A 13,534-nucleotide genomic window follows, 5' to 3' on the forward strand; every position below is an offset into this window, starting at 1 on the left:
CTATATATTATATATATATAGGCATAACGAAGAGAAATTTTCATGACACATTAAAAAACAGCAGTTTTGTAAAAATAAATAACTGAATGTCAACCTTCTAAAAACGTTTCTGGAAAGAAAGAGCTAAAAATTAACTACTACATACAATACAGTTTGTTCATCTGCGGTCAGGAGACAGACGACTACCAAAATACTTTTCTTCCCGCACTGCTCGCTTTCTGCTGTGTCCCACTGCTCAAACGCCGTGGCTGGTGCTACCCAAAACCCCCATCACCTTCCCACGGGCTCGGCCTGTACAACCCGGGAAAGCTGACGGGGTCGCAACCAGACTTCACTCTTCCTTCAGGGGGAGGAAAAAAACCAAAACCAAAAGACTATGCTTGAGGAGTCACAGCGTATTTGCTGTTGTACTGGAAACAGCAACACTGCACTGTCGGTATCAAAGCAGCTCCGTTGTGAACGGGCAAAGCCCCTAAGTCCCTCGAGCAGCTACACCACTTCCAAAGCACGACAGCAGCATCTGAAGCACACGGCTGACCACAACACACAGTTATATTCAGACAATTAAAACGGCATACCGGCTTATGTATTTGGAAGACTGGGGCTGTCATTTCCATTTTTATTTCTTTCTGTTGCAGGTAGTTGTGTAAAAGTCAAATAAGGTATCACACAGGACAGAGCATTTATGCTATGGTTCATTACAAGTTCTTTTACCCAAGCTGCAATGCCACAACCTAAAAAGAAAACCACCCTAACAAAACCAAACACAAACCCCAAACCAAACCCCTACTGTTCACTGCATCTTGCCTTTATTTTAACCTCACTGACAAAAGTGTCTAAAATCGATAACATCAAGCCCAACAGTATAAAATATTTGATCAAAATATTCTTAACTGTGGTTTAGAGGGCCATTGCTACAACTCAATGGTTGCATTTTCCCCAAGAACTTAACTTGAAGTCAATTTCTTTGCAGAACGGCAATACGAAATAATCCTTCTCCCCCAGTTTTTAGTTATGGTTTGCAGACTAATAATCAAGGTCTTAAAGGTCTCGAAATTCTTGGCAATTCAGTATTTGAAACATCTGTATGCAATAGAGGTAAGTTCTAAGTTAGCACCTGTGCAATGAAAAAAGAGGTGGGTGAAGAGTACAATCTACAGTTGACCCTCAGGATGGACAGGCAGTTTTTAAAGGCTAACAGGAAGCCCAGCACAGGGACTTCAATGGAAAATACAATGAGGATTTCCTGTAAAAACTAAAATCGAATGGTTGCTTGTAGTTTTTTGCATGCACATTTAATTTATAAAAGCTTTTTTCAATTTCTAAAGCAACTAATTTAACATAAAACAGCTTTATGATGTAGGTCAACTTTCTGTAGCCCTCAAGTACAAAAATATAAATACAAACTGTTTAAACAGTATCTTTAATGAGATTCTGGCAGTAGTTTTTTTATCTAACAAGACACATCACATAACAGGTCTGCCACTGAACTTGCTTAAGAGTAAAATCAGCTTCAATATGAAGCTGTTAAGGTATCAAAACCCTGCTTTGTACATGCTAAATATCTTCAGCAAGTGTGCACTTAAACACAGCAATGAACTTAACTGTAAGAATAACTAAATACATACATGAAACGCTGCATGTGGGACGTAATTCATAGAACTGGTTACAACAAGTGATTACCTGCATTTTGTTAATTTAAAAATGGTACAAATCATGCAAAACAATTCTAAAGATAATGCAAAGAAAGCTACCAGTGTTTGCAAGAAGTGTTCAACTAAACCAAAATTGCATTAAATGAAATACGCATATTTACTAGCAAAGATCTATCACTATTTCAAAGAAGCAGAGGTAAAATCTTCAGGTTTTGAATGTCAGTTATACTGCAAAATGTCATTGCTCTTGCTTAATGCAGAAGCACATGCTTAGAAGCCCAGAACTTATTATTTATTCAGATAAAGTCTGCTGACAATAGTTCTGCCTTCCTAGAATCAGAGATGCGGCATGGATTAAAAATAGCAGAGATTTGCAAGAATCAAAGGCAAAGGCACCCTATTCAGTTAGCCAAAATGGTAGCATTCCCTTTCTCAGAAGCATGAAGACGGAAATGGGGCAGATGATAAACATTTCTAAAAAGGCAGCATTTTAAATGTTACCATTAATTTCCCATTTTGTAAATGCCATTAGCAGACACCAGCTTGTAATAGTTTATGTGCAATATTAACCTGCAGGATGAACTTGGGATTTTATTTGTCCTGATTTACAAATAAAGACTATTACTAATGCTTTAAAAGACTACTTGTACTATCTAAAAAGTTTAACTCTTACTTTCCAATATTTTACACCTCAGCTGGACTACCATCTCATCTTGTTTCAAACATCTAACACTGCTTACTGGAATTTTATAAAAGTTGTACCTCATGTATTAAGCAGCAGGCAATAACAATGGTCTTTCCCAGCACAGCTGCATCTGGCTGGCTACTGAAAGATTAGGAATATTTCTAAAACACGGAAAACTCATGCAGTTTGGTAAAGTTTGCTGTCATTTCACAGTTTAAGTTTCCTTTAGTCATTGCACTTCTGTTGATAGTCTTGTTTTTTTAAAATATTATTCCGAATCCGAATTTGAACCAGCAATCTTCTTTTTCTTCTTTTTACCATGTTTCTTGTGCTTCTTTCTCTTTTTTGTTTTATCCTAAAAAAATAGTAAAATTAAATGGAAGTTATTGTATAGTAAAATTGCCATTATCAAACTCTGCTAATGCAAAATGAGAGCATGGAAAGGATATCTTTATAAAGACATTTCAAAAGTGATTTCTATAAAAGCCTACTGAAAAAATCACAAAAAGAAAATTCATATTTTACCCAGTAATTTGCACTATTATGTGCAGTCTTCACTTCATCTCCATCATGATCTGGCTATTTCACACCTCTCATCTCACTGTCACTATTACATTTCCTAATCTTCTAAATGAGTTTCAGTGCTTTACAGGCTTCTGAGAAAGTAATAAGGAAGTGCTTTGATGGGCACTGACATCTTATGTATGTGGGAATAACTAGGATGCTTACATATTTTGAAGTAAGCGCTTATATTTATTGTGTAAAATTAAGTAGTTCAACTACACTTGGCTATAATCTCCAGCACTTGCACCACGTTTAAAATAAAACAATTATGATCTCAACTGTAAATATGAATACACTCAATTAACCCTCCTGGATTCAGTCCTGAAGTTATTATCCTGATCACTGTAACACAGAAGCTGAGAGATAGAATCTTGCCTTTTTGCAAGCAGAATTTCAACTGGAATTCCTCAACACGTACGGCATTATATAAACAAAACAATCTTGGTACAAATCTTTGTTTTATACATACTACTTATACACACCATTCTTCTAAGAAAAAACCACAATCATTCACTAGAAATTTTAAGGCAAACAGCTTATATGATTATAAAAAAACAAAGAGGTTCCATGGAAAATGCATATTGAGTACCACTGACGCACCTATGCTTGCATTTTTAGGTGACTAATGTAAGTTGTCCCTTTGCCCTAACTCATTTAGACAACCGAGATGTCTAATTAGGAATGCTGTTGCTGACAGGGAAGATAGAAAGATACACAGACATCTCAGGCGGCCATTTCAGATCTCAAAGTCACTGTACTCCAAACTGAGGAGCCTCAGGTACATGCGATGAATCTGAGCTCTACATAAATCACTGCTAAACCTTCGTCTCACTTTTACCAACAGAAACAAGTCAACAAAATTGAGAAAAGCAACAGGTTGCTGGCAGCTTTTTATGTGGTTGGGGGAAGAATTACAGTAGTATAGGTGTTGCAGCAATTATGTCCAAAGGCCCTTTTTGTGGTCTGGTAGAGGGGGCTTACCAAGGAAGAATTATACAACACTAACAAAGGAATTCAAAACAACAAACACTGATGTCTGTGTGGCAAACTGCTGCCCTACTCAGTATTATATAGATTTCAGTAGTTCTAGTAGGTTGATACAGAGTAAAATATATGCCACGGAGTACATAGTATTTATATCCTGAAACTACAGCATGAGTAAGTAGGATACTTGCTGTTTTCTCTTTTTCCTCATTGTTTTTCTTCTTTTTTGCTTGCACCTAAAAAAAACAATAAATCAAATGTAATGGGAGAGCAGCTTTGGAAACACTGTTTTAAATAAAAATTTGAGCTGTTGTTGCATGTAAATGAAGGATGGCACAACAGTGGTAGAACATACTGAACAATAACCCATGAAGAAACACTGTGTTCTATTCCAGAATACACATTATTCTATAAACATCCAATTTGGGAACACACTCTGCTTTTAATACACAGCAGAACAAAAACCAGAAGATTTATAAAGGTAAAATTACTAGGCTGATAATATGGCAAAAATTCTTAATGAAGAAACACAACACATTGGAACCTTCCCAAATTTTGTAATCCTCCAAGAATACAAATCCTCAAAATAAATATACATGAGGATGACAGTAAGATTATTACGTCCAAATTTTTTTAATTCACTGGAAAAGGGAGCCAAAAAATGGTAGTTATCTTGAAATCTGCCAATCTATTCAAAAACATCAGAGAAATCTTGTGAAGGACACCACACCAATCAGCCTCATTTCGTTGAGCTCTAAAATATCCATTAAAAGATGAAATTTTTTAAGACAATTAATTCAAAATGACTTGTAAGTGATAGGAGGTGTACTAAACAATTCTTACTAAAAGTTTTTAAAGAGAAAAATATAAACAACTTTGCACTGCACTCTTAAAATTCACCTGTATAGAGCAGAACAGTTTCAACATAATGTTAAATCTAAGCTAGTTCATTCATTCACTCATGCGAATCAGTAATCTAAAAGCATTATAACACCTGAAATTGAGGTTTCACACTGACCTCCTCTGTCTGATCCGATTCTGATAAGGATTCTGATGATACAGGTCCATCACCACGATCGGCTTTCTTCCTTTTCCTGTGGTGATTTTTGCCTTCCTACACAAAGTAATATATTTGTAAGTAAAGTCAGGCCTTTCAAGTTTTATAAAACTTCTGCTGAAAACTTAGGTTGAAATCTTATTTCTAAGTTGTGAAATATTTTTAAATATTGTTGACAATAAACTAATTACTCATCATCAACAAATTACCCTACCAACTATTAAATCGCTTTTAGTGGAAATAATCTTTTTCTGTATATTCCTTTCTCTTGTTACCAAGATACAGCAGCCTTCTAAAAGCGAGAGCAGTAACACTACAGTATAGTCTCTTATTTTAAATAGTAACACATGAAGGAGTAAGCATTAGAAAATAAAATGTTTCACCACCTTTAAATACTACCGAGTAAATGAAGATGTCACAATATGTGCATACAAACACTGCAGCTTCAGACTCCTGCTTTGTTGACAAAATTAAAAGACAAAGCTCCTCTGTATTTGTGTCCAACCAGGACAAGCTGTCCCTGCCAGCTGCACTTCAACACTTCATATATAATCTCAATATATTTAAAGGACAGTCTCTTTTTTTTTCTTTTTTTTTTTTTAATTTTCAAAATTTTGATGCTGCATGAGATTGCTCTGATAAGCTACATTCCCCCACCCCTCCTTTGCTCTGGACCAGGCAAATGTTCCTAAGACTGAAGCTACTTTCTTTCATTCAATTTATAAGGCCAAGACACTGAAAAAATTCTTGCAAATGATCTTTTTGCAAGGTAGGATCACACATCTCAGCTGTCCTATTTAGTCTATTATAGGTACCTCAATCTTTTCCCAGAAGTACTCATGAAAAGTACACATGATGCAGCCCATTCGAGAGACAGGGTATCTTCAGACAGGGGAAGACCTCTAGTCCCCAAATGCCCTTTGCTTTCAGAAGATATGCGGAAGTAGCATTACAGCTTAACCAAGAATAAGGGGCTACGCTTGGTCTTTGAAGAGAAGCTACTCAAAGTTAAAAGGAGTTGGTGGGAAACACAAAGTCTGTGAAATGGAAGTAAGAGCAAGGGAAAAAAAGAACACATTTGCCTTTATACAATGGAGAATCTGTACATCAAAAGTCAGTACTGTTGACTGTAGTAGTACAGGCTGATGTGGTAAGAAATGTAACTGGAGGGAAAGACTAGGGTGGACTCTGAAAGCATTTTTAGTTTACACATAGTGTAGAAATAACTGCAATTTAAGTCAACAAGATTATTTGCATTAAACATAATGGAATAAAGTCCTCAGATGTGTGTACAAAATGGTGAGGTGGTGGGAAAGAGAAAGCATTTTCATGTTCAGAGAAAAGACGGAATAAAGTAGTATTTCTTAAGCTAATACATTTTTTTCTGGAATTTTTCAAAGCCATCATGAGTACAATATCTATAATCATGACCACATTTAGATAAATATATCCTCTGTTTGATATTCCTTAATTTACAGCAATAAGCCAGTATCCTACCAGGCATGCCACTGAAGTATCATCGCACATATTTTTAGCTCTTTGTGACTGCTCAAGATAAAACCCAAAATACTAGAATGCAGCTGACCAACTACAGCACATTAGATACTTTTTTCATTTACCTTCGTAACAAAACCAGATCTAGCAGTTTCCACTAACAACAATTACTAAAACAGGAGCTGAACTTAACTAAAAGTCTACCTCAAATTGGGGGTACTGAATACCTTCTGAATGTGTAGTTTTGGAGAGAAAATTTCCATAGGTGTAAATTGAGGCATTCGATACTCGAATTAAAAAAAAAAAGGGGGGGGGGAGGAGAAGAGAGAAAAAGAGAGACTGCGCTCCATTATGTCTGTAAAATGCGGTTCTGATGTAATTATTTCAGGAATAAAAATACCTTCTCTTTTTCATAGTCTTCCTTTGACCTTTTCTTTTTTGTGCTGTCCTAAATAGAAAGAAAAACATAAATCATGACAAAATTATTTCAGGAAAAAAGCTAGAAATCCCCAAAGCAGTCTCACCCATTGTCTTTTTCTATCTATCGAAGGTCATTCTTCAAAGTTGCTCTTTCTACCTTGCAGTTAACAGGAAAAATAAGAAAAAGCCCTAATTTTGATGCAACTGCTAATTTCCTGAACCAGCAGTGTGAAAAGGTCTGTATGGAATCAGGCAATAGAGTATTTGCAGGACACATAGAGAGCTTCTGGAAAAGATACCAGCTGTCACTACAGAAACCACATATAACATATATGTCTAATATCTAATAGTCAGGAGACTTTATTATCTATCCATGCCCATCTCTGCTGATCAGGCAGGGGTTAAGCAGGTGTTTCCATGGAGTTTTCTGCCTTCCAATTTCAGCAGTAAGGGTATCTCTGTGTCCCTTTATGGAGCAAAAGTTTTCAAACTCCCATTAGCACAAATTCATAGGTGTATGCAAACAGCGACTCATAACAATTTATACCACACCGAATTAGGCATTCCAGTGAAAGCCTGCGATAAAGTCTACACACAGAATCTTAATAACTTGCTGTGTTATTGATATTTAGGCAAGACGTACAAGTTACTATCCACTGTAACACCAGAAAATGCTAACATAACAGAACAATTGCCTCATATATCTTCTCCACTTTTTTGTTCATCCAGTAAGCCTGTGTATGTACATTGCTCTACTTTCAGAAAAAAGGAAAAAGACACCCTCAATTGAATATGCATTTGGGAACGACTCATCCCACAGATATTTAAAAAGGCAATATTCTGGCCACTGATATCCTGCAATATTTGTATTTTCACAGATGGTGTTCAATTAAATAGCATATTCACAAGATTTTCACAGAACTTTTTTTTTTTAAAGTGTTAATGTATTATTAAAACTAAACATTTGAGCAGCACAAAAGCTGCATATGTCTGAATTCAGAAAAATAGCTAAAAATTGCTGGAATAAAGCATGTTTATTTTCTAAAGATCAAATTATTTCTGCCAGGCATTGTGGCCAGTGGAGGTAGATTCCCGATTGCATCTAGAAGATACAAGCACAGGCCAGCTACAGTAAGAATGCAAGGCTTTAAATTTGGAAGATTAAAAAATACTGATATGTGAAAGTCAGGCATGTTTATGACTTTATATCACAGATCAAGAAAACTTGCCAAGTTTAACATATCTGCATATTTACCTTGCTGTCTGACTCAGATTCAGAAGTTGAGCTTGCTGAAGATTTCCGTGAGGAGCGATACTTCTTTTTCCTTCTTTTCTTCCCTTGCTTTTTATCCTATCCACAAATATTGTAGGAAAGAAGAAAAACACAACCCTTGATTTATTCTCACTAGAATTAAAGACTTACAGTAAATGTAAAGAATAGGGAACACTAAATTCCTACATGTTATCATGTTCTCCTGAGGAATAAAGTACACTACAATTGATTCTTTTAGCGGAGCACCTTCTTAACTCTTCTGCATTGAAAAAATGTAAACTGGTGAAAAATCCAGGTTCTCTAGATTCTGTTTATTATTTAGATGTGTGCTGTAGAATCTGTAACAAAGACTTTTGCTAAGAAGTAAAAATGGTATGTTTGCATATTTATTATTAGATAGGGGTTTCTATTGAAAAAGCATACAATTCAATGATGAAACAGAAATGGATCCAGTTTACAAGCCAGCCACCCAAAATTTATAGTGTTCATAAAGAAATTCTTGAACAGATACATATCTAAAGTTCACAGCTTTATTATATGTACCAAATGCATAAAAATTAAATAGTTTTATGCAAACCAAGCCCTCAAACAATATTTCAAAATATATTACCAAAATCTGTGTTAAATAAGCCTCATGAACAAAGCATGTTAGATTCTAGTAAGTTAGTTCTTACCTCATCTTCTGAATCAGATGAGCTGCTGGAAGAATCAGAGCTTGATGAAGAAGAGGAAGATGAAGACAACTTGACCAAACACAACAAAAAGTGAAGCTTGTGAGATGCACAATTTTGTCTGGCAAATAGTCAAAAGTCCATCCAAACACTCTCTTTAAAATGTCTTAATTTGCAAAGTATTATCAATGGAGTTTTGCTGGTCTTACATAGGTTTTCTTAAATAAAACTGTAAAAAGTAACTTCTAACATTTTTAATTTAATAATATCTATTTAATGCTCTTTTCCTCCCTTTAAGCATAAGTAAAATTCTCCCTGTACACCACCCCTCACATAAAAATCAGTTAATTTAACAGCTAAATCCAAAGTTACAGTTATGCTCTCTTTCCAAGAGAAATTAAATGACAAGTGGAGCAACTCCAAAGCAAAAAAGCTCAGAAAACTGAAAATTTTGCTCACCCTATTAGATTTCTTCTTTTCCTTTTTCTTTTTCTTAAAAATAGAATAAAACAAATGTTACTTTGGCATCATGTTCTTTTGTCATGCATTTAGGTTTACGTACTTTGATGCTGGCTTTTAAAATGTATTTACGACATTCTGTACTGGCAACATTGATGATAAATCCAGTTCCAAACACAGACTGTATGAAACTGAGTAACTTACCTCTTTCTTTTTGGAGGAACTCTCGTTTCCACCCAGTAATTTCTCCCTGTGTTTTTCCAGTTCTTTCCTCCAATTCTGAAAACAAAACCAAACAGAGAGAGTGACATAAGCATCATTTACAAACATCTTCTTTTAAGAGACCTTTTCAAAGTCCTGTCCTCTACCTGACATTATAGTTTTCATAAACCCCACAGAAAATAAACAACACATGTTAACCAAGGCTATAATGCATTCGATTTTGCAGATTAATATTCACTGAAATACCATGTTAGTTCGCACCTTAATGTTCAAGTTTTTCGGATTTAAGAGATTGTCATTTATCCTGAAGGTCATCAATTATGGTATTTTTGCTTTTGTATCACAGTGCTCTTGCCAGAGCACTTCAGAAAGCCATGTCACCCTATCACAAAAATTGGTATTTTGTCTTAGTTTTAAAATCACCTGAAGCAAAATTTCAAGACAAATTCTCCTGGCTCTTCTTCAATGTATGGGCATCTCTAGTGTCTGTTCTGAGTCTTGCCACTGTCAATAATGATTAGAATATTAAATTATTATACACATCTTTATAGAAACACTCTTATTTTTGTTAAGCCGAGCACACTGCACGGATGGAAGTCTCCTCCCATTCCTCCTTTTCAATCCCTCACAAGGTCTTTACCTCTTTACCTCCTCCCTTCAGGAGCTCTGAAACATGCAACCCACTCCCACCACACTGAAAGGCTGCTAGTTTCAATCTGTGCTATTCCTGCTTCCTGTGTCAAACACATCACATGCTCCCTTCTTTATCATTATTATTCTGATCCCCCCTTTCCTCACAATGAAGCCATCTTGGTATTGTACTGGCAAAGCAACGATAATCCACATACGCTTCTGAAGGGCCAGAAGTATCAGGAATTAAGTAAGATTATACCTGTGCTATGCAAGATGATACACAGATCCCCAAGTCAGCATACTGTGAATTAGCTCAAAAATGCTGCTGAGAGACATGGCAGATTAGCCAGGATACAGAGCTGTGCATAATGTGTTTCCACGGACCAAGGTAGCATCCATGTGCTATTGCAGCGGGCTGTGTACTTTGATATACCAGCGACCGCGAGCTATCTGAGGTGTCTCTAACAACAGCCTGTGCTTCACTAGGCAAGTGTTCTCTTTAAATTATTTTAAGACTGTGCTAGTGTTATTATTTAAACAAAAAAGCACAACATCTGTCAGTAATATAGGACAGAGAGCACCTCATTCAGAGACTTACAATCTTTTCAACCATTCAGAGATTTGTTCTTAGGAGATTTAGGAAGAACTCATGGCCATTTCACGATTCCCTGCACCCCTTCTTACCCTTCTGCCATACTGAAAGGCTATTATCTTCTGTCAGTTTCAATTATTTCACAATAAAGCAGAGATAAAAGCAGGAAAGGAGTATGATAAAATACTAAACCAAACTCACCAAGCTAAAACTCACAGAGCACAGAACATCTGATTCTCTCAGAATAGCACCCCATGACCCTCCAAATACCTGTATAACTTCTTAGGCAAAAAGGTATAGCAAGAGGAGAGGTACTATGCTCTCCCAGTAACAGAGGAGCATAATCTACTTCAACCAGAAACTTGCACACAATGATGAAAACTACTACTTGAAGGAACAGTAAAATTCATCCTATACTAATTCCTTCCTATGTATACAACAGGAGTTATACATGAAACTTTTTTACAACATGCTGATCTCCAGTAGGTACTGAACACAAGCATCAGAACAGCTGCATTTACAGTAGGGAACCAGCATGGAATGTAAACAGCTTAGTAAGAGAGAGAGAGAGAAGTGCTTTATAGTCCTGTCTGTATATTGAAGGCCATTCTTTGTGCCTTCTCCCATATCAGTATTACATGTACATTCCTTGCCAAAGATGTCTGTTTCCAGCAGTACACCTCTTTACAATATTTTTGGATTGTATAACCTTAAACAAGTGAAGATTAGCACAACAGACGTTAGCTTATCATACTGAAAAGTGCATGAGTTTCATTTATTAATACAAACATATGCATTTGCATAACTATATTTACAGTTTATATTTATTACATTTATTTATGAACAGTTGAGGTTTTGTTCAGCAGCAATTTTTAGAACTTTTTATATAGTGTTTCTCTGATTTGAGAGTAGCTCTCATTGGTTAAGCTGTAACCTTAACAACTGATATACACAAACCAAAACATTTACTCGTTAAAAGCCTGAGTGAACTGAAATATTATGTGTACTTGGTGCTGCTAACACTAATGGAGGAAAAGTAGCATATAAGAAAAATTGAGTATTAACATACTAATAACGTTACCAACCTCATTCATCTTTTCTTCAAACTCAGCCAAAGCCCTGGATCCTTTCTTTTTCTTTTCTAGTTGCTCTTTCACTTCTTCCCTACATAAGAAGGATGATAGATCACAATTACTTTATTTTCACAGTTAAAAATTCTTCAGCGTCTTAACTTTTTGTAGGTTTTCTGAAGTTTAGCTTTGGCTGAACTTCCAACAGAAAGAAGAATGAAAGCATTTTAGATTTTATGCATATGGTAACCTAACCCTAATAACTTAAGCACAGTAGCTAAATCGGTCTGAAAGGTCTAAAGCTAACTTCACAATTAGGTAAATTGTTCTCTAATGTCTTATGAGCAGAGGCAAAATGGACTGAACATAAAGTAAGTTGTTGATAATATCTCAAAGTGATGATTTTGTTGGGTAAACCATGTTTTAAGAATATACCAGCAAAATGTTTTTCTAGAGATTATTTTGTTTAAAAATTAAATATATCTGCAGGCTTTAGGTATCAGGATTTGGGAAAGAGGTAAAATGACCAACACTTTCCTCTTCTGAGAAACCGCTGCCAAAATATTTAAAGACAAATGAGAAAAATGCATTTCAAAATTAAATACTATTGTTTTTTAAAAGAGGAGACTGAATACCTATTTAGAAAAGAACACCTTGGCCAGAGGCAAGGAATCTTTCAAAATGTATTAATGTGTATTCTGGGGTGGAAGTAGGTAATTGTCATTTTAGTAAGAGAGAACAAATCTTCTACTCAGAACAGCAGACCAGTATTGCCACTTACCATGTTGGTCTTGGCCTGTTCAAGTAGTCTTGTATTGTTGGTCCTGAATTTTGGGCAGGACCTCGTGCTCTGGCCATAGCTATGGGATTCATATAAGCCTTGAAAATGAAACAACAAAAAGAAATACAAAATTCATCAGCTGTCCATGATACCAAAATCTGCCCTTTTTGTTCATCACAGGAACTTTTCTCATTCACTGAAAAATAATTCTGACTTGGTTCTAAAAATATTAACTATTTAGCTAAACCAAGTTGTTTCAGTCTGGCAGAAAGGCTCAGGTAAGTGCTTTCAGACTGTGGCAGAAAGAACTCATGCACAAGGAGACCATGTTCCTTACAATAATTCCCCTCCCTGAGCAATGATTTTGCAAACTGAGTACAGTATCATGACTGCTGAAATACTCTTCCTTCGGATATGGAAAATGTAATTAAATTTCAGGTCTTACTTTCTGGGACAACTGTTCTTATGCCTTTAAAGTTCTGTTCAAAATTGATGAAAGCAGATTCAACAAATTCTGCATAAAAAGTTTCCTGCTGTAACACCAAAACAAGCAAGTGGTGGTGCTCTGCTGCAGTTACGCGTGTATGAAAATTCTGTGACTTAGGGCTATTTTAAGGAGGAAAAAAAATGCAAAGCCCCCAAAACCCCAGTGTTATATGCATTCTCTTCATATTCACTCTAAAAATATAATAGGATATAAAGGACGAATTTAAAACTTAGAATCCATAATCCACCTCAGGAATTAATGGAAAAACTCTAATGTAACAATTTTTTTTTTTAATGCCAGTAATATTTTGCTCGTGCAAAAGGGATGTGCTTACCTCACGGGCTTTTATCACTACCTTGTCCCAACATGGCACAATTTACTTTTGTAAAACATAACACACACTGTTCCTACTGTCCACAGTGTGGAGACGGGGAAAAAAAAAAACCAAAACAAACAGTCAAAACAACAACTAGCTTTGGTTGCCCCA

At 35.8% G+C, this 13,534-nt stretch overlaps 1 protein-coding gene across 4 annotated transcripts; it reads right to left on the bottom strand.

Annotated features, from left to right (window-relative positions):
- Window positions 1-938: 938 nt before the first annotated feature.
- Window positions 939-12,851, bottom strand: FAM133B (family with sequence similarity 133 member B). 4 transcript variants are annotated; one of them, XM_009641808.2, is made up of 10 exons: window positions 12,561-12,838; window positions 11,795-11,873; window positions 9,467-9,541; window positions 9,263-9,295; window positions 8,807-8,875; window positions 8,115-8,210; window positions 6,840-6,887; window positions 4,907-5,002; window positions 4,080-4,124; window positions 939-2,695 (listed from the first exon to the last, which is right to left on the bottom strand). In XM_009641808.2, the coding sequence occupies exons 1-10, from the start codon at window positions 12,650-12,652 to the stop codon at window positions 2,609-2,611; spliced, it is 720 nt and encodes a 239-aa protein (XP_009640103.1). In that variant the 5' UTR covers window positions 12,653-12,838; the 3' UTR covers window positions 939-2,608. The 4 variants fall into 4 exon arrangements, with proteins under 4 accessions (XP_009640103.1, XP_035753063.1, XP_035753051.1 ...); XM_035897170.1 differs by lacking the exon at window positions 4,080-4,124; XM_035897158.1 differs by lacking the exon at window positions 939-2,695 and having other exon boundaries at window positions 2,707-4,124; window positions 12,561-12,849.
- Window positions 12,852-13,534: the final 683 nt, after the last annotated feature.

Source organism: Egretta garzetta, unplaced genomic scaffold (assembly GCF_000687185.1).
Source record: "Egretta garzetta isolate BGI_Z169 unplaced genomic scaffold, ASM68718v1 scaffold30, whole genome shotgun sequence".
NCBI lineage: Eukaryota > Metazoa > Chordata > Aves > Pelecaniformes > Ardeidae > Egretta > Egretta garzetta.